Source organism: Calliphora vicina, chromosome 1 (assembly GCF_958450345.1).
Source record: "Calliphora vicina chromosome 1, idCalVici1.1, whole genome shotgun sequence".
NCBI classification, from domain to species: Eukaryota; Metazoa; Arthropoda; class Insecta; order Diptera; family Calliphoridae; genus Calliphora; species Calliphora vicina.
This window is the reverse complement of record NC_088780.1, coordinates 165,029,252-165,056,248: the sequence shown is the minus strand read 5'-3', so window position 1 is coordinate 165,056,248 and position 26,997 is coordinate 165,029,252. Positions and strand designations below refer to the sequence as shown.

The 26,997-nt window shown below is 29.5% G+C and overlaps 1 protein-coding gene across 1 annotated transcript in view; it reads right to left on the bottom strand.

Moving 5' to 3' along the window:
- Window positions 1-520: 520 nt before the first annotated feature.
- LOC135960291 (uncharacterized) overlaps window positions 521-26,997 on the bottom strand; it is a 97,523-nt gene continuing 71,046 nt past the window's right edge. Inside the window, exons 4-8 of the mRNA XM_065511543.1 lie at window positions 20,449-20,754; window positions 20,193-20,373; window positions 19,886-19,989; window positions 882-959; window positions 521-670 (exon numbers count right to left, since the gene is read on the bottom strand). Coding sequence (XP_065367615.1) covers window positions 542-670; window positions 882-959; window positions 19,886-19,989; window positions 20,193-20,373; window positions 20,449-20,754 — 798 coding nt within the window. The 3' untranslated portion in view covers window positions 521-541. The remainder of the gene's footprint in view (window positions 671-881; window positions 960-19,885; window positions 19,990-20,192; window positions 20,374-20,448; window positions 20,755-26,997) is intronic.

Here is a 26,997-nt window from a genome sequence, read left to right as displayed (position 1 = left end):
TCATTACATATTGCCTGTACTGTCCTGTCCAGTGCATTGTATTGCTTCATATTTGCATGTGTTTTTCCTGTATATTTTTTGCTTTGTATATTTAAGTGTTTAAGTATGTACGTTGCAATGTGTGTTGTGGAATGTTTGATTGTATGCATAAAGTGCATTTAAAAAAGTGTTTTCATTTCTTGCTGTTTACTTACTGCATGCCATCGTGCAACAACAAAAATAATAAATAAAAACAGTAAAACACTTTAATATTGTGTATCATGTTGCAGTGATGCTGACGAGATGGAGTCTGGAGTCATCATATAATGAATACACAATCCATGTGTGTGTACGCACTCTTTAACACACACGCCCGCATACATATTTAGTCAAGGTCTTTAAAAATTTGTGGCAAATGCTGCAGCTCTTAAAGTTTTCATATCCGTTTCTATGTATATTACTGCATGTTGCAAATGTGTATGTGGGAGAGTGTGATGGATGGCGTTTTTATTAAAAGTTTTGTAGTTTTTGCAGTTTTTTGTCTTGTTTAATTTGCTTGTTGCTATGGATGTTTTGTATAGTTATTTAAAGACATGTCATTTGTTGTCATTGCATGTGATGTAATATCCTTGTTGCGGTCATGTATGCCTTTATCATGCTGTATCCTATTTCTGGCCTTTTGATTTTTTAACTGGAAAATGCCACCAGAACAGAGAAAAGAAAGTGGAAACAAAAAAAAATCACAATGAAATGTAGAACAGTATAATACTAATAGAAGATTAAAGGGTTATAAAATGAAAAAATAAAGAAAAAACAAAAATGTTAAGAACAATAACCCTTAAAAACCATAAAAGAAAAAAGAGGCGTAAAAACAAATTATCAGTATTTTAGGTCATGTTTACCCGTTGTATTGTTTCTTCAAAATTTTGATGAGGTTCTACACGTTTCATTGTACCACAGCTTTTTATCTTTTCCGAAGTCTGCAATGAATATAAAGCAAGAGAAAACAAATTAAGCAAATAAAATGAATTAACAATAAATTAAATGGTTTTAAAACTACTTAAATTTGTCTTAATAAGTTAAAAGTAAACAATAGCATTAACATGTGTATTCTAAAACTAATTTAAATCATTTTATCTAATAGTTTATTTAAATCTATAATATTCTATTACACAGGGCAACAAAATGGAAAACATTTTAGAGGCTTTTTAAATCAATACACAATTTTGATGTATTGTGGTTCCAGTAGTACAAATATGCTCCAAATTTTAAGTTCTATAAAGAGGTTTTAAAAAAAAAAAAATTTAAGTAAAATTTTTTTTAGATGTTTCTCAACATAATCAATGATAACTCATAAACAGTTAGTCCGATATTATTAAAATAAATTTAGAAAAATTAAAATTTAAATAGCCTTATATATTTGGCTTTAATCGGCCTAGTAGTTTCGGAATTATAATAACAAATTTGAGCAAAAAATATATTTTTTACGTGAAAACAGCAGTTTTTTTTTGTTTTTAAAAAATCACGAAAAATCGAAAACGGCAGAAATGGTTCAGATTTATTGCCTCGCAAAGCCACATATAATAGCAATAAAATGAGAAATCGATCATAAAAGTCGATGGATTCTTTTCGATTTCATTCACAATTAAGTGAATTCGCAAAATTTTAATTTTTTGTTTGATATACTAAAAATTTTGTAGTTAATGTTCTTCTTTGGATTGAATGAATTTTGAAAACGTTTTCCCCATGCTATGTACAAATTTTAACGTATATATTACGTTTCAATCGGATTAGTAGTTTCTGAGTTATAATAGCAAATTTAAACAAAAAATATATTTTTTACATAAAAATATCAATTTTTTTGTTTTAAAAAAATTATGAAAAATCGAAAACGACAGAAATTGTTCAGATTTATTGCTTTATTCCAAAGCCACTTATAATAGCAATAAAATGAGATATCGAACATAAAAAGCGATGGATGCTTTTCGAATTTATTCACAATTAAGTGAATTCGCTAATTTTCACAAAATTTTTGTTTTTTGTTTGATATACATAAAATTGAGTAGTTAATATTCTTCTTTCGATTGAATAAATTTTGCAAATATTTTCCTTATGCTATGTACAAATTTTCACATATATATTGCGTTTCAATCGGCTTAGTAGTTTTGGAGTTATAAGAACAAATTCAAGCAAAAAATATATTTTTTACGTGAAAATAGCAATTTTTTGTTTTAAGAAAATCATGAAAAATCGAAAACAACATAAATTGTTCAGATTTATTATCTTAACGCAAAGCTACATGTAATATGAACAAAATGAGATGTCCATAATACATATTATTGGATTCTTTTAGAATTTATTTACAATTAGGTGAATTCGCTCATTTTCACAAAATTTTAGTTTATTGTTTGATATAAGTTTATTGCTTTATCGCAAAGCCATATGTAATAGCAATAAAATGAGATATCGATCATAAAAATCGATGGATTCTTTTAGAATTTATTCACAATAAAGTGAATTCGCTCATTTTCACAAAATTTTAGTTTTTCGTTTGATATACACAAAATTGAGTTGTTAATGTTCTTCTTTCGATTGAATGAATTTTGCAAGCATTTTCCTTATGCTATGTTCTAATTTTTACATATATATTGCGTTTCAATCGGATTAGTAGTTTCTGAGTTATAATAGCAAATTTAAACAAAAAATATATTTTTTACATAAAAATATCAATTTTTTTGTTTTAAAAAAATTATGAAAAATCGAAAACGACAGAAATTGTTCAGATTTATTGCTTTATTCCAAAGCCACTTATAATAGCAATAAAATGAGATATCGAACATAAAAAGCGATGGATGCTTTTCGAATTTATTCACAATTAAGTGAATTCGCTAATTTTCACAAAATTTTTGTTTTTTGTTTGATATACATAAAATTGAGTAGTTAATATTCTTCTTTCGATTGAATAAATTTTGCAAATATTTTCCTTATGCTATGTACAAATTTTCACATATATATTGCGTTTCAATCGGCTTAGTAGTTTTGGAGTTATAAGAACAAATTCAAGCAAAAAATATATTTTTTACGTGAAAATAGCAATTTTTTGTTTTAAGAAAATCATGAAAAATCGAAAACAACATAAATTGTTCAGATTTATTATCTTAACGCAAAGCTACATGTAATATGAACAAAATGAGATGTCCATAATACATATTATTGGATTCTTTTAGAATTTATTCACAATTAGGTGAATTCGCTCATTTTCACAAAATTTTAGTTTATTGTTTGATATAAGTTTATTGCTTTATCGCAAAGCCATATGTAATAGCAATAAAATGAGATATCGATCATAAAAATCGATGGATTCTTTTAGAATTTATTCACAATAAAGTGAATTCGCTCATTTTCACAAAATTTTAGTTTTTAGTTTGATATACATAAAATTGTGTAGTTAATGTTCTTCTTTCGATTGAAAGAATTTTGAAAACATTTTCCCCATGCCATGTACCAATTTTCACATATATATTGCATTTCAATCGGCTTAGTAGTTTCGGAGTTATAATAACAAATTAAAGGAAAAACTATTTTTTTTACGTGAAAATAGTTAATTTTTTTTGTTTAAAAAAAATCATGAAAAATCGAAAACGACAGAAATTGTTCAGATTTATTTCTTTATCGCGAAGCCACATCTAATAGGAACAAAAAAATCGGTCATAAAAATCTATGGAATTTTTTTCGAAATTATTCACAATTAAGTGAATTTGCTCATTTTCACAAAACAGTGGCTAACAGTGGAAATTTTACATGTGTTTTCTTTTTGTTACAATAACAAATTTCAATTTTTCTAAGATTATTTTAATAATATCGGACTAACCGTTTTTGAGTTATCACAAATTATAAATTATGGAGAAACGTCTAAAAAAATTTAATTTTTACTTAAAAATTTAATAAAAGAATCTCTCCGTAGAATTGACAAATTTGACAATGGTGCATCCAATCTATATAATGTCAAGCAATTTTTTTGTTGTTGACCTGTGTTATTTGCAATCCAACCTGACATATAAGTAATTTCATTTCCACAGACATAACTATGTTAATCATACGCAACATGTGGCAAGTTGGCAATTTAATTTTATTCTTTGGTTTTGTAATATCAACAGAACTTAATAGTAATCAGGTCAGCTCACAATCTTTTCCATTGTAAATTTTCAATTATAATTTTCCCAAGTTTACTGTCAACTTTGAAGTGTCTAATTTAAAGTCATCTAAGTACTTTCAATGGCAATTGTTTTCATAATTAATCATTAATTGGAATGGAATACATGTTAAGTCAGCAAATGTTTGATGCATGTTTATTTCTATGAGAGTGTTTGGCTTAGTAAATGTATTCATACATACGTTTGTGTATTTCAATGTTTATATAACTACATATTTGTTAAAACGTGTTATTTGTTTAAATATTAGATCGTATGTTTGTTAGGGTGGCAGCATTTGTATCAAGGCAAAAAAGGGGCAATTCTTCCGAAATGGTTTATAAGCTTTGGGACGAAAAGAAAAAATTTACTCTTCTGAATTCGATATATATATTGGAACTAGGGTTTTTATCCCGGGAATTCCCGGTACAAATTTCCCGGGAATTTTGCCAATTTTTCACTACCCGATTCCCGGGATTTTTAGTCGGGAACCTCGGGAATTAAAAACTGACTAAAATACATAGAAAACAAGTAAGAACTCCAGTTTTTTCATCCAAAAACAGTAAAAGGTTTTTTTTATAGTTTTTTGCTTATATCTCGACAATAATAGACCGCTTACTATTATTAAATTTCTGCTTTAAATCGATAACAAAATAGCTTCATAAATTTATTAATGATTAAATTTTTTTTCAATTCAAATCTAGTACAAAAAAGCTCAAGACAATTTTTTCAATTAATTTTGTAAATGATTTGATTTAACAAAAATTTAATCATTCAAAGTTTAAATCAATTCTGTTATTAATTAACTTTAAATTTAATTCAGTTTAAACAAAGGCTTTGGGTGAATCTAAAAAATTAAATATTAGGAATGGATTTATGCAATGAAAGGCTGACATTTTTCTTAAGATTTTAGTGAATTAAGCCCAAATTTTATTAATTAATTCGAAGCTCTGATATTTAATAATAATAACACTAAGTTTTTATATGAAATTTGGCTATAATTTACAGTATCATTATATATTTCGGGAATAGCCGGGTACCCGGGAATGTAGAAAAAAATTTCCCGATTCCCGGAAATCAAAAAAGGTCGGGAATTTAAAAACCCTAACTGGAAGTATTTTAAATAAAGTTTGGTTGCCTCAACTGAAATTCTTCTTTATCAACTGACTTTCTGTTGTTAGAACTGAAAAATTCTATGTGTGCAACCGAATCATTCGATTGGCAACAAATTCGGTAGCTATCACGAATCTGTTTTCTCTGTGTAAGATCTAGTGACTCTAATTTATATTGGATACTATCTCTAAGTTAAATACTTTTAGTACAGCTCAAATCAAATCATTTTACTTCAAATTAAAGGTATAAGCCTCATACCAAATGAGGACACAATGGGTAGAAGTTCTAAAAATTTCATTTTTGGATTTTTGTTATTAATTTTTGGAAATAATGGGATCCATATCGTACAATATTTTTTTTAATTTTTATCAATTAACTACCTACGAATACTCCTCTGCAACGCCTATGGGTGGGTATGTTCATGCCAATCAAATCAGCCAGTTAGAAATGGTATTCTGGATTCTGCCCCACTGTGCAGCGGCTAAAGCAAGAATAAATATATTTAGTTAGGAATATGAACATTATTTGTTGGTGCTATCCTAATTTGCATGCAGTTTAGCTTTACAATTGACAAAGAGAAATAATTAGAGTTGACTTTATCGTAGATAATTATTTGACTTCATAGACAACTAATTATTTATAAACTATCTGCTGGCTTCAGTTTTATTTAAAATGTTGATTTGTAATTCCTTTTCTGAGAATTAGAGGGTAATATTATTCAGTTATATTTAAAATAGATTATAGCCAGCACATACAATATTTTTGGAATTATCAATATGGAGAATTTGGCAAATGGTTCTATAAATGATTGAAATGTGTATTAGATATATTCACCAGAACATTTTTTTTCAACAAGATATAGTTTTTTCACTACAACTTGTTCCCTCCCACTTAAAGAGTTATAATTTATTTGTAGATTTTTTTAAAATGGTTTTTTTGGGAAAAAAAATTAAATTTTTTTTTAAAAAGAAAAAAAAAAACAACTATCTCCCAAAATAGACTAATTCTAAAAAATATGTAGCAATTATGTTTCTTTAGAGGCCATAGAAAACGGAAATACATCCTTATTATTGGATTTTTAAAAATGTGCAAGCAACTCCCATAAAATTCAGTATCATTGTGTGTAATTTTTTAAGTCCTGTAAATATAACCATATACGGACTCCAGTACATGATAAAAGACAAAAAATAAGACCTGCGTCTCCCAGTTTTGCCCAAAGTCATGAACTTTTTTTAGGGGACCTCGGTTTAGTTTTTGCAAAAAAGTGATTATTTTATTAGGCTCATATACACTCTCGATCAGATGATTAGAACCACTGGAATTTCTGTTTTCAGTAGGCAATATCTTTTTAAATATTTTTTCGACAACAAAAATTTCGCTACCATCGTCAAGTCCACTTTCACATTAAAGTTTTATGCATCATTAAAGTTTTATGCAACAGTAATTTAAAAGTCCTTTTCCAAAAAAGACAAAATAAAATTAATTTTTTTCCGTTCATATGATTAGAACCACTTTGAATTTTTAAATTTTTTGCAAGTAATCGTCTTTGATTTATGCATTTAACTATTTTTAGAAGAAAAATATTACTTTCTAATAAACACTAGTGAAAAATATCCAAGAAAAGATTTTGGCCCTTTCCGCTATGTTCGGAATCATAGCGGAAAGGGCCAAAATCGATGTTTGCCATTCGCAAGGATATTCCTTTCGGGCAATTGCGCGGGAAATTGGGAGAAGTGACAAAACTGTGATGGGATATTTAAAAGATATTGAAAATTATGGCAAGAATTACAAAGGGAGGATACCAATCGCTTTAACTCCAACAGAAAAGAAAATAATCTTGAGGATTGCATCAAACTCGTCTCTTTCAGCACCAAAAATCAGGTCTCAAGCCGGTACCCAGGCAAGTATCTCAACGGTAAAAAGAGGCATTGCAAGGTGCGAATACCTGATATTAAAAAAACTGAAGAAAAAACCTCCGCTGAATAATGTACGCAAAGAAAATCGACTACAATTAGCTAGAGAGCATATGACATGGGGCATTAAAATAAGAGAACATGTTAATGATTGGCATATTGTGGTTTTTAGTGACGAAATTAAATTTAGTATGAATGAGCCATATGGCTAAAATTATTATTTTCACGATACGAGACAAGAGGAGATATTTTTAAATCGGCATCACAGCAGAGAGGGTGGGGTTATAGTCGAGGGTGCGATAACGTATTACGGCACAATTGATTTAGAATTTCAAAGTACAAAAATGACTGGAGAATCCTACAAGAGTCTGTTTCAATCAGCTTTCCCTAAATTAAAAGGTATTTTTGGACCGATTCCATGGATTCTGCAACAAAATAATGCACCTATTCATAATGCCAGAGTTGTAAAAGAAGAAAAGAAACCACAATGTTAATAATTGTCCACCATATTCTCCCGACCTAAACATAATTGAAAATGTGGGGGTTGGTTTTCGCGCAAAGTTTATGAAAGAGGAAGACAATTCGACGATAAGGACTCATAAATTCAAGCCATAAAGGACTCCTGCAATCATATTTTTTGAAGTCACTCTATGATTCAATAAAAAACCGTTTATTTGAAGTTATTTTAAACAATTGATGTAGCACCCACTATTAAAATGTCTAAAATATTGTCAATAATCTTAATATTAATGGTTCTTATTATTAAATTATGAAATAGTCCATTTTTAATTAAAATTAATTTAATGGTTCTAATCATATGAACGGAAAAAATTTAAGTTTATTTTGTATTTTTTTTGGAAAAGGACTTTTAAACTACTGTTGCCTTAAACTTTAATGGTGTTTTTGTTATTTTTGTAATCTTAAGAAAGTGTCCTTTGCGATGGTAGTGAAATTTTAGTTGTCGACAAAATATTTAAAAAGATATGGCCTACTAAAAACGGAAATTCCAGTGGTTCTAATCATCTGATCGAGTGTATTGTAAACAGTTCGGAATTTTAATTTACTCTCAGAGACAAAGTTTAAGCCCTTGTCATAGAGAACAAAAATTGTGAAAATATAAAATCAAAAAAACTTCATCTTCAAGATCAAATCGAAAAAAACTTAATAAAAATCGAAATAACTTTAGAAATAATTTTTTTAAAGCTGCCTTAAAGTATGCTTTAGTTTATAATACTTTTATAGTTTATGGCCCAAAACACTTAAATCCTTTAGTTTTTAACTCACATTGACCTACCTAAAGGGTGTTAAGAATCATTCCTAGGAAGTTCATATGTTCTAGCAAGTTGTATATTGAGATCTTAGGTACATTTTTGTAGTTGATTGTTTCCTTGAATTTTGAACAATTTGCTTCCTATGGGCCTGAACAGGAAAAAAATATAATTTTTTTAAAGTTTTTTTGCGATTTTGATGTTGAAGATTTTTTTTTTTTCATTTTCATTTATTTATTGTATCTTCATTATTTAATGAACTAACAATAAGTGGTATAAATCTTATATCTAATAATTATTATTTAATAAGTCCAGCCAGTGCCGGACGAACAATTTTGTATTCATGGTTGTTTCGGTTATATTGGCATTCTTCCTTCTAGATTAGGTCTGCTGTGTCCCTCCTTCTTAATCGAGTGTGGCCACGGTTAACTAATATGTTGCGGGCCAATGGGTTTGGGTGAATTTCAAGCTTTTTTAAATATTTTTCTGCATTCTTAGTGATCTCAGTTTTTACAAGGGGCACGTTTAGATCTTTGTGTATATTCGCATTTTTTATATACCAGGGGGCAACTGTGATCATTCGTAGAAACTTGTTTTGGCGTCTTTGGATCTTTTCTACATTTGACGCTGAGGCCGTGCCCCATAACTGTATGCCATAACACCATATCGGTTTTATGATCATGTTATAAAGTAGAAGTTTACAATCTAAACTAAGCGTGGAGTTTCTGCCAATTAATTTGAATTGATTTCAATTTCATTTGTGTCAACTTTGCATCTATATGACTTTTCCATGTAAGACGATCGAGATGTATTCCGAGGTATTTCACTTCCGATTGTTGAATTATTGTTTGGTTATTGATATGAATAGGGGGGCATGATTCCCTACGCAATGTAAATGTTATGTGTGTAAATTTTTGCTCGTTGACTTTAATTGAATATTGAAGATGAAGTTTTTTTGATATGTTCACAATTTTTGTTCTTTATGGCAAGGTATATAACATTCCTGAATAACTACCGCCCAATCGCAATTTATTTTGATCTTTAGGAAGCTATGGAGAACTTGTTAAATCGAATAAATTTTTCATAAACAGATTTATAAAAATCGGTTGGAAAATGGCTGAGTTTCAGTAGTTTAAAGTCAGGAAGTTCCCCAATTAAAGCCAAATACTGCCAGCTATGTTTCTGTTTGTAAAAGGAACACGCAAGCAATTGTCTGATAAAAGTAATAAAGTCGAAAAACATGGTATCGCAAAAATTCAACTTCAACATGAAAATTGGTTAAAACAGTGCATTTTTGAAACTTAAATGAACGTAGAACAGCCATTTTCCAATCGATTTTAATTTTTTGTACAGTAAGACAACAAACTTACTTACGATTTTTTTAAGTTGTAACTTAATGAATATCGTTAATTCACTACATCTGCTAATAAAAAAGTACTAAACGATGATTAGGAAAAACTGTAATTATTTCCAAACTCCTAACTCTAATTAAACATAATTGCTATTTTGTTGTAGCCATAGTGTAATTCGAGATTTTCCGTATTTGAAATTTATGACAATTTAATTAATATTTGTGTTGGTTCTTTAGAAAATTCCATTGACAGAAATGTGCCTTTATAATGCCCAAATAGTAGTCGTGTTATAATTATTTTACCCTTAAATGTATACTGTTATATTTAATCACTTCTTTAAGTATTGCATAGTTTTAGGGCAATTGTTTGGTTTTTGTTTTTCTATTATTATCTTTTTTTTCATCTTAATTACAACTTATTTTCCTTCCTATATTATTGCTACCAAATCCAAAAGCATTTCCTTAGCTTTAACCTTAACGGTCAATGTTTAACCCAAAAAAAAGAAGAAAAACCACATAAAAGAAAAGAGTGAGATTAAGAGAAAAATTTAGGAATGAATACATTTTGTATTATTTATGTTGCTGTTTTGGTTTTTGTTGCTGTGTTGTTCACTTAGTTGATGACTTACTTGACGAGTATTTTATGATCATCACCTGTACCCTTTTTTTCGTTAAATTTATAACAAATTTTTTTGCTGTTGTTGCAGCTTTATTTATATCCTGCCGTTTTTTTTTTTTGTTACACTTATTTTTGTTGTTTTTTTTACCATAAAACCGAAAATAAAGCCAGCAAATGTAGAAAAAACAGGCAACAACACAAAAACAACTGTCAGAATTTGGTTTTGTTCTTCCTTTTGTTGCGAATGTACATTGTCGAAGGTGTTTTAGCTGATGATGCTGCTACTGCTGCCACTGATGATGATGTCCTTTACTGCCCTGCAATTTAGTGTGTAAATGTGTTTTTGTCCAGTTCCATTCAGGATATTGTAGAGGAAACATTTGCTGCTACTCAAGTACACTTTTGTTTACAAGTGTTTTTTGTGTTTTGTTCCTTTCTACTCTCGTTTTTTGCTCCTGCTGTTTTATTATTGTTGTTGTGTTGGATGGACAAATGTGTTTGTATGTGTCCTTTTTTGGGGCATACATGTGTATGTGTGCGAGTGTGTCTGTGTTGATTTAACGCGCATCTATTCAGTATTCTATACAATAACACATACACACAGTTAAATATGGACATTGTGGTCTTTTAAACATGTATAAAACAACAGAACAACTACAATGCCAGTACATGGACAAGTACAAGAAGTACATTAAACTGTTTGTTCGTATATGTCTATAACGTACGTGTGCGTAAGTATGTCTGTCTGTCCGTCTGTATATCTGCATGTGTGTTAATGTATCCAAAGACAGACTATTTTTGTAATTAATGTTTTTTTCTGTTTGCTTTGCTTCCATGTGAATGTACGGAAGCAGTTTAAAAAGTTTAATATTAACTGTCTTTCTTGCTAAGAGTAACAAGTAACAAGGAAAATCGTATTCCAGGGATCAAAATAAGAAACTTTGCCCAAGGAACTATGTACTTCTAAAATGAATTCTGATGTTCCTTGTTCTGACCCAAGTCGAGTCTAAGTGTATGACCGACCTTTACTAACTTTAGAGGGCCGACCCACCCATGCAAGTGGGAACCCTCACGGGGGGTCCCCATTCAAAAAAATTACAATTTTTGGCACTTTATATGAAATGGCTATGTTTGTTTTGTTTTGGAGTTTAATTTTTTTAATATAACTTGATAATAGAAAAGAAACTAAACAAAATATTGTTTGAAAACTTTTCGCCACAACAGTATCTACATTTTCTGGTATAACTCGTTTTGAAACGCTATCTAGCAATTGAACATGTCGTTCCGTTCCGTAGTTGTAATAACAAATTGAAGAAAAAATATATTTTTTACTTGAAAATAGCAATTTTTTTTGTTTTAGAAAACTTATGAAAAATCGAAAACGTCGGAAATTGTTCAAATTGTTGGCTTATCGCAAAGCCACATGTAATAGCAACAAAATAGGATATCGATCATAAAAATTTATTAATTATTTTCGAAGTGATTCGCTCATTTTCATAAAATTTTAGTTTTTTGTTTGATAAACATAAAATTGAGTACTTAATGTTCTTCTTTCGATTGATTGATTTTTGAAAACGTTTTTCCCATTCTATGTACACATTTTTTCATATATAATAACAAATTGAAGCAAACATTTTTTTTTATGTGAAAATAGCAGAATAGTTACGATTATTCCTCGAAGAAGGCCAAATATGGTTCTTCAGTTTTAAATGATGTTCTTATTAAAACCATCGTATCTGAAAAATGCCAAACTCTTACTTTCCGAAACGATTTTTAGATTGCCATCGTATGCATATGTGCTAATATGCTGCTGTTACTGCTGTTGCTCGTTCTGTTCTTGTTCTTGCATTGTTGTTTCTTTTTTTTTGTTGGTTCTTTTTGTATTTTTTCATCTACATTTATTATTTAAGCACAATTTGTGTGTTCAGTTGTTCATGCATCGTTTATTTGATTTCGTTTTGTTTCCAACAAAACAGCAGAAGCAGCAGCATCCACACCAGTAGCAATAGCAGTAAGAGATACTATATGTACATGTATTGTTGAGGAGAGTAAGTGCTGTGGCCGGGTTATTAGTTTTGTATGTCTGATCTTTTGTAGTTTTCTTTCATTTTTCTTAGATTATAATATCAAAAGTGTTATAATAATCTATATTTTTTTTCACTTTGCCAACTTTATGTTTTTTTTTCATTAGTTTCTTTTGCACTTCTTCTACTGCTGCTGCTTTTTGTCCAAAAATATTATTCTTATTAACACTTTATTCGTAAAGATGTTGAAATATTTGTATTTGATTGTATGTATGTATGGATTAGTGTGTGTTTAATTGTGCGTGTAATATCATAGTAAAAACTGTTTTATAATGTTTAAAAATAAAACTATTTTTATACAATAATATACACAGAAAAAAGTTTCAACATAAATAGTATGATTTGATTTCATTGATTTCAATTCATAACATTTATAAATATTTTGTTAAATATTAAGATTTTTTCATATTTTATGTTTTCAAATTAAATCTAGAAGGCTTGAAAAATATAATTTCATTTTCATTTATATTTTTTTGTTTTTCAAAAATGTTTAAAATGTTCCTTGGAAAATATTTTATTTATTTTTATGATTTTCAGCCACAAAATGAGCAAATATGCGCGAAATTGATTATTTTTTTTTAAGGGGATGATATGCTTAATGTTTATAGATATTTTATTATGTTCAATGATATTTTTTAAGTTTCAGATATTGTTGATTCATCTTAAAATATTGGCCAATATATGGCTACTAAACAAATATTTTTACATTAATTCATTAGATAATCCAATTATAATGCAATTTATTATAAAATATTATTAAATTTATGAAAAAAAGCAAAAATTTTCGTCATGAACAATTTTATAATATTTATGAACATGTTCTTAAACTGAATGAAAAAAGTTTGGGAAAAAAAAGTCAAGTTCGATTAATAATATTTATTACAAAATTCATTCCAATTATGAATTTCTTTTTTCTGTGCAGTTTGGGTGAATTAATATTTAAACAAAATTTTATAAAAATTTACTTAAGTTTAACATTAATTTGCTTATAGATTTTAATAAATGCACAATGTGCATTGCACATATATATTTGCATAATATAATCTCACATATCGTATGCTTGTTTAATATAAGAATATAAATATTAATCATACGACGCAGTGTTCACTTTGTTGATAAAAATTACATGAAAATTAATGAAAATTATATTACAAATTATGGTTTAGTCTGGGTTTTTTTTTAACAACTTCTCAGGTGAATAAAATAATACTTTATCTTTTATATGAAATCCTTAGATTCATAGTCCTTTTAGATGTTACATAAGGAACATCAGAATTTATTTTAGAGATATGGTTCCTTGGGCAATGTTTCTTATTTTGATCCCTAGAGTACGATTTTCCTTGTCACGCCCTAGTAGTTTTATATGGCAATACAATTAGGCTCTCAAATTTTCAAATAGACAAATTTATATTTGAGAAATAATGGTTAGCTTTTAATATTTTCAATTATTGTAAAATTGTTGTCGGGTCGATAGTATTATCAATAATATTGAAGTGAATTTAGAATCGTATACATAGAATATTTCATATTAAGATCATTCTAAATTGGTTTAAAATATTTTATGTTGTAGAATTTGTTTCATAACAATCGATTATTCCAGGAATAAAATTAACAAATTATTAGCTTTAGCTTAGGTATATTTAATTATTTTTTCATGTTGTCAATCATTGACATTTAAAGGCATATTAACATATTCAGCTTTTTTAGTATTTTCTTTTTTACGAAAAAGCGACTCACCCTAATACATATATTTCATTATATTTACAACAAATAATTTTCCTTCTACTCAGTAACTAAGTTTGTTGAGTTTTTCAAAGGTTTTACTTGAAAGATACGCTTTTGCATATTGCACAAGTAGAAAAAATTATTTTTTTTAGCTCAACCTTGCACAAACAGGCATATTTTTCACTTCGACTATAATATCTTTAAAGAAAACAAATCCAAATAAGCGTTAATACTCCCCTTAAACCATTTCAAATGTTGCTTATGGAATCATATGATTGAAATTTCAGTTTAAACTTTTTGTCAAAACTTGAAAAGCGACCTAATTGCTGTAACCGCTTTCAAAGATTTTGAAACACCCTAAAAATTTTGAGTTATTTTTTAAAAACTATTTTAGGAAAGGTCGTAGTACTCTAACTCCCACATTTTTAGACCGATTTCAAAAATTAACAATTATGGATAGATAAAGAATTAAGCCTTTATAAAATGTATACATAAACAAAACATTGTGTAAGTTTTTGTAAAAAAGTTATTAAACTTTTTCGAAAAAAGTCCGAAATATTTTTTTTGTTTTTTTTTATTCATATGCGCTGGGGGAGAAAATACTAAAAAAGCTGAACATGTTAATATGTCTTTAAATGTCAATGATTGACAATATGAAAAAATAATTAAATATACCTAAGCTAAAGCTAATAATTTGTTAACTATGGTATAAAATGAAATCGTATTTGAGAACATAACTTTCTGATAAGGTAGTATAATTGAAAATTGCTCATGACGAGAGCTAATATAAAGTACAAAACAAAACTTTGTTTTACGCAAATAAATAAAAGGAAATTTTCATCACATTTCTATTGATCTAATATAATTGTATGTATGCATAATACAATTTAAATAATAATATCGGTTTCCTATATTTCCAATTGGTTTGAAGCAGTCAGCAATTTTGCATCTACCAAAATTGCATATCCAATTCAGGAGCAAAATTAAATTAATGTATATATGGAATATTTTGTAAGTAGCTACAGATAAGAATTTAAAATAATGTATACTCAGATTTGAAATAATTAAGTAAGATATACCCAGGACACACTTAGAAAGGTGACTGCATCACTACAAGAATACAAAAACAACAGGTACTTTGTTTTTGTTAAAAAGTAGGTGAACTGTCAAAGTTGCCTGTTGTTGTTTTTGCTTTTGGGTTTGTTGTATTTTTCGCCACAACAACCACAAGCGAATTGACAATTCAAACTGAATAAAAAAAATAATCAGCTGTTTCATCGCAGTCACCTTTCTAAGTGTGCCCTGGATATACCCACCACCAATATATATTATTTTGTATAAAAAATATTTATTTCTTATTAGATTTTGGCTATTTTCAATATAAAATTTGGTATGGATACCACTTCTATGTATCATAGAGTCATATTCCATAAGATATTTTTATGGGAGCTAGGAAAAATCATTATATATACATTATAATTAAAGAAAATTGCAAAAACGTTTTTAAAAATATCAACTTTTTTGAAGGTTGTCTCACATTTAGGTGCATAACTCTGGTTGTACTTGACCAATTGTGCCCATCCACAACAAATAGTTGAGACAAATTTCATCTTAAGTTCTTCCCTGTAGACCCTATCGTGCTTTCAATAGACAGAAGGAAGGATACAGCCATACTAATCTTAAGAGGACCCAGTACATATGTATATACAAAATTATATACATGTGTACTTTTGTGAGTCTTCTATGGAATATTGCAAAATGTTACAAACGGAATGAAAAAAACAATGTACCCGCCAACTTTTTGGTATTGGGTATAAAAATTGATTTAGCTACTGCAATTGGAATTAAAATTTTCGTTAAAATTTTTTTACCAAAATAATCAAAAATACTGTAACAGATTTACTGTAAAATGGATTTATATTATAAACTAGTTGACCGCCCCCGGCTTCGCCCGGTAGCATTTACTAATGTTAGTTCTTCAAGTTTCACCAATCCACACTGCCTGCTCTTATTTATTTGCAATTAAAATATCTAAATTTGTACTGCATATCAAAATTTAACAAAAGGCTTTATCTTTATTTTATTAAAAGAAACATTTAGAAATGTAAGACATATTTTAACATATTATGCAATATTAAAAATTTCTTGTTTCATTTAAAAAAATATTAAATATATCTGAATAAAGAATTTAACTGACGAAAATTTATATTTAACTAGCTGTCCCCACAAACGTGTTCTGCCATAGCTCACACAAAGTTTGAAGACTCCCACTATAATAATGCTTTAGATATACAATAATAAATTTTTACTTTGTATGGGAGGTGCCATGCCCATTGTTCCTATAATGGTCAATTGTGAAACTAAACCATCCAGGGACCCACTCAAACACACACAAAAAATTTCATCGAAATCGGCCCAGCCGTTAAGGAGGAGTTCAGTTACTAACACACGTACATAAGAATTATATATATAAAGATAAAAGATTATTTAGTCAGTATTAATACGATATAGAGAACAATATTCATTTTATACAATTTAATCAATATGGTATTATTATCATAAAACTCATAAAAATTTTTATAAAATTTAAAAATTGTTTGATTGAGTTATACAAGATTTAATAACCATTTTACAATAGTTTCAAACCTTTCTTGCAAATGAATTTAATTTTATTCAAAATTTAGCATATTGGTAAGAATTATTTTAATAAAGAATACAAATTTGTATCTCAAATGTTGTTCTGATAAGAATCATTTGCTCTCATTAATACTGTTGAATACTGTTAGTTCTGTTTATAAACCAAAATATCAAAAATTAGCTAAAGTACGTCAAAATTATGAAGTCAGTGCCAATTTTACTCAAAAAATAAGCTCATGATTTCTCCTAGCAACCATTAAAATATCTTCCTTGAATATGGCTCTATGATACATAAATGTGTATAATATTGGGATCCATAATAAATTTGGTACTGAATAGGCAAACTCGGATAGAAATAAAGATACAAAAATCTGTTCAACTTGTTGAGTTGCTTTTAGCTCTAGTGAAATCATAAAAATATAGTTTCTTTAAACTAACATGAATAATTTGGCATTCTAGTGCTCTCAAGTCATTTCGGAAGAACATCGCGAAAACAATATTTGATTGTCGGAAAGACAACCGCACTATCAATGTTTCCAGATCAACTAAAACATGATATGTACAACATGATTTATATGTTATGCAATCGCAAGTACGTTCACCAGATCTTAATACTATGGAGAACATATGGGGACGGATTGTTATGCAAGTTCATTCTGAAAACCATCAGTAAAATTCGGTTGAAGAGCTTTAATATCTTAACTATTAGTGAATTCATTATATATGAATTAATAGGTTTAATTATTTGTACTTCAAATGTATTGAATTCATTTCTCAGAGAATTCATTCTTTATTGAATTAATGCCTAATTTTATCACTAAAATTTTCTTGAATTCTAATGCATTACAAAATGTATTAATTTATTGAAATGTTCTTCAGTTCAAATTATAAAGAGCCTTAACTTATGGTACAACAATATAAGGTAGACTCATTAGAAAACACATTCTCAATTAATCAATTAAGTGTAGACACTTAATAAATAATTTCTAAACCATTTCCAATTGCATATCAGACATTTTGAATTTCAGACAATTGAATTTCAGAATTTTCAAATCATACTTCAGAAGTTTCCATTTATATTTCAGTACTTTCTAATTGTATTTCAGAATTTTTGTTAAACAAAATTATTTTAAATTTTTTTATTAAATATATCAAATATTGTGAAAACAAGATAACAAATTTACGTATTAAATTGGGGTAAATATTGAAAACTGTCCATAATTTTTCTATCTTTTTTATTACTGTATCATGGCTTAAGGTATTTTTTTAACTCATTTTGTAAAAACAAAACTAAATGAAGAAAATAGATTTTAATTCAATTTGTATTCGATTTGAACTAACAAAAACTTAATCATTCAAATTACACTGTCCAACAAATTGAGACTTTTTGATTGGAACAGAACAGCGACCCGATAATTCTGAAAGGGCATGTTAAGTAGTTTTGTGTCTTTGGTGACCCCCAATGAAATTTTACCGCAAAAAATTTCGTAGAATATTTTAATCGTAAAATATCCTTTTTGAAAGGACTTTTTTCGATTTTCTCGAAAAAAGGGGTCAATTTGACCCCTAAAGAGAGGAGATATGGGTTTAAGATCTTCCACAAAAATGATCCCCAACAAATTCCACAATATATCTCTGACAATAAGAATTCTCTCTGATATTAACTTACAACATTTTTTCAGTTAGTATAATGCTACCTTCGATCAAAAAATTAAAACTTTGAACCACTGTAAAAAAATATCAGATCAGCTGGACTATAAGTTTATTCTACAAAAATTATCTACTCAACATGCCCTTTCAGTATTATAGGGTCGCTAGTCTGTTCCAAAAATGCTGTTTGACAGTGTTATCAAATAATTCCATTATGAATTAATTTGTTATGAAATAAGTCAATGATGACTGAAATCTATTTAAATAAAGGCTTCTAAATGAAGCTAAATAATTAGATGTTGGGAATGTATCTTTTAGAATGATTGGTTAATGTTTTTAATTCCGATTTAATATTTTATTGAATAAAGCTCAAATTGAATTAATTAAGTAATTCTCTGCTCTGCTTTGAGTAAACACAACGCAAAGTATGTGAACTTATAATTTTGACGGGCGCCATATTATCAATTAATGATAAAATGTTTGTATTAATAACATTTTCTAAAAAAGCTGCTAAATGTGTGAAAAACTCATTCTATTAGGATTTAAATATAGGTGGAAAATTCAACAGGGACGTTTAACTGAGTTAAACAATTTACTGCATTTATATGTGGAACTAAATATATCTAATTAAGCTATTACATACTAATTACTTAAATTACGCTCACAACAACCTATTAATTAAACCACTAATAGGCTGTATTATACAACTCCCTGAATGTGAAACTTTAACTAAAACTTTATTTAGCACGTGATTTTCAATTGATTTTAAAATAAGTAGGTATTCGTTTTAAATATGTGCCCCTTTTAGTGCATCGCATACATACTAAACTAAGTTGTTTTTCACTCCTTCACTCAATTCATTGCAGTCTAAAAATTCTATTACAATTAAAGGCAAATACGAAAAAAAAAACAACATAACAATTAAGCTCTTTAAAATCCAGAAAATACACGTATAACTAGAAAAATAAACTAAATGAAATAAAACCCAATTACATTCAACAAACAAGCAAACAACATCCCACTCGCTCATTTGGTTTTTAGTCCTGTTCAGCCCTCCAAAGTAAGACAATTTACAAATACAATTTATTTACCTTTTAGTTACATTCATTTTATATGGTGGCAGTGCCACAACTACTACGATTACAACTGTTATATAATAAATGTTACTGTAAAGTGTATGTTTAGTGTAATCCTGAAATTAACCTATTTTAATCCTTTATAAAAAATGTTCAGTGTATCTCTTTCTCTCTCTATCTAGCTCTCTATACTCCTCTACTTAAAGTTCTATGTTTAGCACAAATAAGTACTTTGCTATAAACTCTATGAGTTTTTGTTGCTGTTGCTGTTGTATCTTACCTTTAGTTGCATGCCTTCAGTTGGATTTAGTTCATCGTCAGTTTGTCGTAAACCGTTAATAAAACGAGCAAATACCGTACGTCTTTTATGCTTGTTACGGCCTTCTGTAAGACAAACAACATTTATAGACAATGAAAAACAAAGAACACAATCACTAAATGCCTTAAAATACTAAAAATAGTATAAACTGACAAGAAAAACAATAAACTTAACAACACAAATACAATTTAAATAGCTAAATAAGTTTTATATGGCTATTTGAGTATCTGTTGGTTGTTTTTCTGTTAGGTCTTTATATAGAGTTTACCTGTTGCTGCAAATTCATAAAAGAAATTAGACCGTGCTCCTGGATAACTGTGCTGCATACCGCTACTTAAATTAACTGATGATTTTGAATCGATAACACTGCGCGCCATACGCTGGGCCAATTCATTTTGGGCATAACTATAGATTTCGTTTTCCTCACGATTCGACAAACAACTAGAGGGCTGTTGATGGTTAAATGAAATGAGAAATATTAGAATGTTTTGTTTATCTTATTTTATTTAGAGATCATTACTTACTGAATACTTTCCAGGCACATATAATGGTTGACTATGACTTGAGGGTAAAATGGCTTGATTGGCTATGTTGCCTGTTATCATGGCACTAACACCCATACCAAAGCTGCAACTTGCTCCACCAGTACCAAAGTTGCCTCTTCTTAGTGTCCCTGTATTTACTGTGCCACTAGTGGCCATTCTCATATGACGTTCCTTCCATTTCGCACTGCGAGCAAATTCAATGGCATCCAAAACATCTTCAAAAGGCATGCTGACTTCTTTGCTGTAATGAGCGGCCAGACCCTCCAAATAGCCACGCTTGCCTTCCTGTAATTAGGAATATTGAAATTTAGACTTTTATTAATACCTTTTCTGGTAATTGAAAAGAACAATAAGACTTAAGATAGCAAAAATTTAACCTCTTTGGGGGTAAACAAAAATGTTCTACAAGCCATTGGACCTTACCCATTCTAAATTTGACCACAAGTTCTTTGTGGTCATACAAAATTTTTAAATTCTCTTCAGTATCTACTTTAAAGGTTCAAAGTTCATACTGTACTGTAATTTTTACAATATTGATCTCATATCTAAAAAAAGATTACTGGTTTTTGGCTTAATTTATTGGGAAAATGTTTTAAAAATGCGTATGTTCTGAACGTGGCTTTTTTCATAGAGAAACATAGAGCGGAAACTACAAAAAAACTCAAAGACAAAAATTACTCAAAATAATCACACATACGAGTGTTGGTTTTGTTTTCACATATTTTTTTCTACTAATACATTATCACCACTTAGGTTTCTGACAACTGAGTTAGGTCTTTGACAGGAGACTTTCCGCTCTATGTCTATTCTCTATTGCTTTTGTTTTTAATAAGTTATATGTCATTTTGAAGGGTAAATATCTGTCATTTATTCTCATTTAGTTATTGAACATTATAGTGTAAACAATAACGTTTTTTTGCTTCGAAATTGTAGAGAATGTGCCAACAATGCGGGAAGTTTTGCTTTACTTCTTTAATTTGAAAAAAGAGCCTCTCAAATACATCGATTGCTTACTGAAGTTTGTGGCGAATGTATTTCAACAGTTGCAACGTGCTAGAGATAGTTTTTGTGGTTCAGTAGTGCTGATTTTGACACGGAAGACAAATGTCGCCCAGGCCAGCTAAAAAAGCTTGAAGACCAAGAATTTGAGGCATTACTCCATGAAAATAGTTGCCAAACTCAACAAGAGCTTGCATAATCATTGGGAGCTACTCAGTCAGCAATTTCAAAACGTTTGCAAGCCGTGAAATTGGGTACCATACGAATTGAAGCTGAGAGACCTTGAAAGACGATTTTATATGTCTGAAATGCTGCTTCAACGCTATAAAAGAAAATCAGCTTTGCTCCGAATCATTACTTGCAATGAATAATGGATACATTACGATAACCCGAAGCGCCAGACTTTGCCCCATTTGCTTCGACCGAAGCATAACGCTCTCTCTGGGATACGCTTCACCTTAAAATAGAGTATTCGAAATTGGCTTGATTCTTTCTTGGCCCCAAAATATATGTTGCCAGAATGATGCACAGAGAAAGCAGATTCGTGATAGCAACCGAATTTGTTGCCAATTGAATGATTCGGTTGCATACATACAATTTTTCGGTTCTATCAACAGAAAATCAGTTGATAAAGAAGAATTTGGGTTGAAGCAACCAAACATTTGTTATCTCTTCCAAAATTTTGTAGCTACAACTGTAAAATTCGGTCACTAAGGTAGAATCATTCGATTCATTCCCGGGATATATAGATTGGTTTTATTTATCTAGACAACATTTGTTCTATTATACTTAATTTTTTTGTGCATAAAATTCATTCCTATCATCATCACAATCATCTGTCTATGGCAGCATATTTCACAAATGAAAACAGTTAAAACAAAATTGGCAATTGAGTAAACAAATGATTTGAATCTTTACACAATACCTGAATTTACTGATTATAACCAACACACATCTACATACATCTACATATAAATATTTCATTTTAAATTAAACAAAATCGATTTCCCTTCAATAACAACCTAAGCGAAATTTAAACAAATTTATTAAAATAAATTCTAATCAACATTTCCCCTACGAATACACACATGATATTTGTCAACATTTCAATTTCATTCAATAGCAAACCTTAAGGAAACAATATGGCTGTTATTTGCATAAAGAAAAATCACTTTCTATGCCTCTTTTATTTCCTACAAAAAATAAATGTTTGGATTTATTTATTGTGTAAAATTGTGGGTAATAAAAGTAAATTGCCGAAAAGAAAGTTAAATACTGCTAATGTTACTGCTTCAAATGAAGATTATAAATGCTAAAGAAGATGAGGGTGAGGTTGATGATGATGAGGTTGAATTTTTCTAAGAAAATCTATAGATTCATCATATATACTATTAACATTAAGGTAGCACTTTTTATGATTTTTCGATTCTCAATGCTCCCAAGGACAAAAATTAATCAGCGTCATCTAAAAATCAAATGCATTTTATTTGAAACATAAAAGTTTCTAACAAAAAGCTTTTTTACAATAATAAAATTACATTTTAAATTACACTATGCGACAAATAGTAGGGTCATTGATCGGCGGGGGTTCTGCCCAATGGGAATTGTTAGATTGGTAAAAAAAAGTTGTACATGTCCCGACGTTTCGCTGGATCAGGTCTAGGAATCGATATATATCGATTTGAAATTAGTATGTATCGTATAGGAAAAATTGTATTTGTTTTGCCTTTTTCATGCATTCTGACCATCTAAATGTCCGAATATTGTAAAGTCATGTTCAGTAAAGTTATTAAGCTCAACGTCGGCTACAACATAGTCAGTAAAGAAAAGTGGTATTTTTGGTTTTCATTGAGTGGAAGCCTAGAAAATCAGTTTTTCGTTATCTTTTTCGTTAGTTATCTTACAAAACTCAATTAAAATCATTTAATACTATACTCAGAGAAAAAATATAGCAGAACCCCCGCCAATCACTGACCCTACTATTTGTCGCATATTGTTATATTTGAAATTTATGTTATGGTACGAAATTTAAAATAATAATCAACTTTATGGATTTAAAATCGACATAAAAGCTTTTGACTTAGGCTGAATATTTAAAAAGTAGGAAAATATCCAAATTTGTAAAACTCTGGAAACGTTGAGCACTGCCTTCTAGGGCATCAACATTTCAGTACTTTACCACTATCAACTGAAGTAAAAAAATTAGGATGAATTGGAATTTGATTTTTTGGGCCCCCTTTATATATACATTATGTATTTATTTTGAGGCCTACTCATGGGGTCTTCCCCAACAAACCCCCACATACATAATATAACAAACAATATTGACAACAGTAAATACATACATAAGGGCAACAAAAAAAAACAAAAATACAAATGAAAAAACACAAAAAATTCAAATAAAGTAAATGGAAATTGTGAGTGTCTAGGGGAAAATGTGTGAGCAACTGTGGATTTTGGTGTAGAAAATAACGTAAACCTATTACACGTTGCTCTACTTTGTACGACGTCGGTGTCTTCATGTATTCCAGTCACACACTTTTTAAAAATGTGGTTGTGGTTTACTGTATGTTCGTATGCGTGTTTGTGTGTTACTCTGTGCATACATTTTTTTTTGTCGTTTTCTTTGTTGCTTTTTTGGACAACAGCTTACACTCGTTTTTTGCAGGGCGACCAGCAACCACAATGCAAAGTATAAAAGAAACATACCAACTTCGAACTGACATTCTGGAACATCCGAAATCCCCACCAGTTAATCCCTGGTACATCACGACATCTACAATCATTTAATATGTACCTCTGAACTTTTGTTGCAGACACACATTGGCAAAACAGCAAATGCTTGAACATGTAACACTCATAGACTTCAACTAAATATCTACATATATGTACATCTGAGTTCAATACATCCATACATACACACACACATACATACCTATCCATACACACACATGTGATTTTAAGCACACATCCTTATAGTCAAATTGCTTGTATATTTACGAGTTCGTTTGTATGTAGGTACGAATGTTTGCGTGAGTGTATCTTTACCTTCAAAGTAAATAGGCTAAAAGTTGAAAATGAAAAAAAATATAACGACGCAACAAAAATGAAACGAAATGAAAGTAAAGTAAAATAAATACAAACTTAAACACACACACATTTATTTACATTCTGTCACACAAACATACAAACAAACAGCAATTTCAGAACTGGTGATGAGGTATGTAAATACAAGACAAATTCGTACTCTACATAAATATACAAAAAAAAAGTTCAATGTTTGATATTTGTTTTATGAGTATGGCGTAAAATTTGTTGACGATTTACAATTCACACAAAAACACAAACTCTCATACACATTCTCTGTTATTCTCTGTGTAGTGTAATTTATGTGTGGATTTGTAAACATACCCATCAGTTCTAGGAGACAATCCCGAACTAGTGATTTTAACCATCATTTGGGGTGGGAACTAGTTACTTCAATAGCTGCGTGACTAGTTATTTTAACACGTGCATGGCCTAAGCATTGACCCTTTTTGATTACAATGAGACTGTCCGATAGCTGTCCAAGGTAATCAACGCATTGGATTCGCATACTGGTTATATAGCGTCAATTACCTTACTAGCTACCAAATTGGTAACTTGATCAGCTACAGAACTAGTTAACTATTTTAACAAATAGTCATCTAAAAAGACATATCCTAGACAGTCCAATAAACGATTGCTTGTAAACAAACCTGCCTCCGACAACTCTTCAATAGATTGCTTTTGGTGGCTAAAATAGCTACTTTCTAAATCACAGTACAAAATTGACGTTTAAAGTGACTTCACTATAGATTACTAAGAGAAAGTTAGGGGACTATTGACATAGAACGGAAACTCGAAAAAAACTCTAACAAAAAATTTACTCAAATAAGTTACACATACGAATGTTGTTTTTGTTTTCACATAGATTTTCTTACTAATACATTCTCAGCAGTTAGGTTATTGACAACAGAGTTAGGTCTTTGATAGAAGAGTTTTCGCTCTATGTATATTTTCTTTATGACTATTGACTTCAAGCTATGTTACATGGGATATCAGCATACTTAAGCAAAAATAAAAATAATCTGTATGAGAATTATATCAACACAATTTGTATAAAACCAGTTTGTGTGAATTACTCACAAAACGTTTAAAGTGAATACACTCTAGATTACTTAGAGACACTTAAGTGATAATTGTTTTCACGCTAGATTACTTGGGATATATAATGTAACCAATTGTCTTCTCTCTGCACTACAAAGAGTACATACGTGTCAAATGACCCAAAATATATAAACTGGGGTCAGCCAACTGCTGGGCACATATGGATGTATGTATGTATGTGTGGATAAAACAGAAGTGATGTCAGTCAGATGCTTGGATGATGCACGAATAAATGAGTGAGTAAATGAATGAATGGTAATAAAGTTGTTCGAATTTAAATCACAGGTAAGTAAAGCTGGTAGCTAAAATACACACATATGCACACATTTTAACTAAATATACACATATACATATATTAATGCAACTACATATATTGATATTGGGTAAGGGTTATTCGTATTTCAAATAATATTTCCTAAAAATCCGAAAAAACTGAAAAATTTTCCTAATCGATCGTTAGAGCTTAAATTTTCAGTGTATAAAACAAAATGTTTAATTAAACCTGTAACCCCCAGTAACACGAAGTCTGGTTATGTTTTAACTAATAGATATACTGACATTTTTAATACAAAAATAATTTTAACCGAGTTTATAACTGTTAGTTAAGGCATAACCAGACTTCGTGTTAATGGGGGTAAGAAAGTAAGTAAAAGTGCAAAAACATTTTTCTTTTAAAATTTGAATAATATATTTTTTTGAGTGATTTTCGGAAGTGGGTCCTATATGAGAGCTATATGGGAGATCTGTATGATATTGGGTGGTGTGATTTTGTCTATATGATGAAATTTGCGTGTATACCAACATCCATGAAATTAGGTCGTGTGATTTATGTCTATATGAAAGTTATTTATGTTGAATTTTGTGTGTATACCAACATTTTTAAGCGATTTATGCACATTAAAGTGATTTTCGGAAGCGGGTCTATATGGGAGCTACGACTAATTATGGACCGATCGTTGGTGACATGAATTTTGTATATATAAAACTTATTTGTAGCGGAATTTGTGGATATAGATATATAAATTAAACATTTATGACCGATAAAGTCCAATTTCGGAAGGACATTTGTATGGGGGCTAGGTGAAATAATGTTCCGATTTTAGCCAGTTTCAATAGGCTTGGTCCTTGGGCCGAAAAAATAATATGTACCAAATTTCATCGAAATATCTTCAAAATTGAGACCTGTACTCTGCGCACAAGGTTTACATGGACAGCCAGCCGATTAGCCAGCCAGACGGACGGACTGACATCGTTTAATCGACTCATAAAGTGATTCTAAGTCGATCGGTATACTTTAAGGTGGGTGTTAGACTAATATTTTTGGGCGTTTTTTTTTCAATG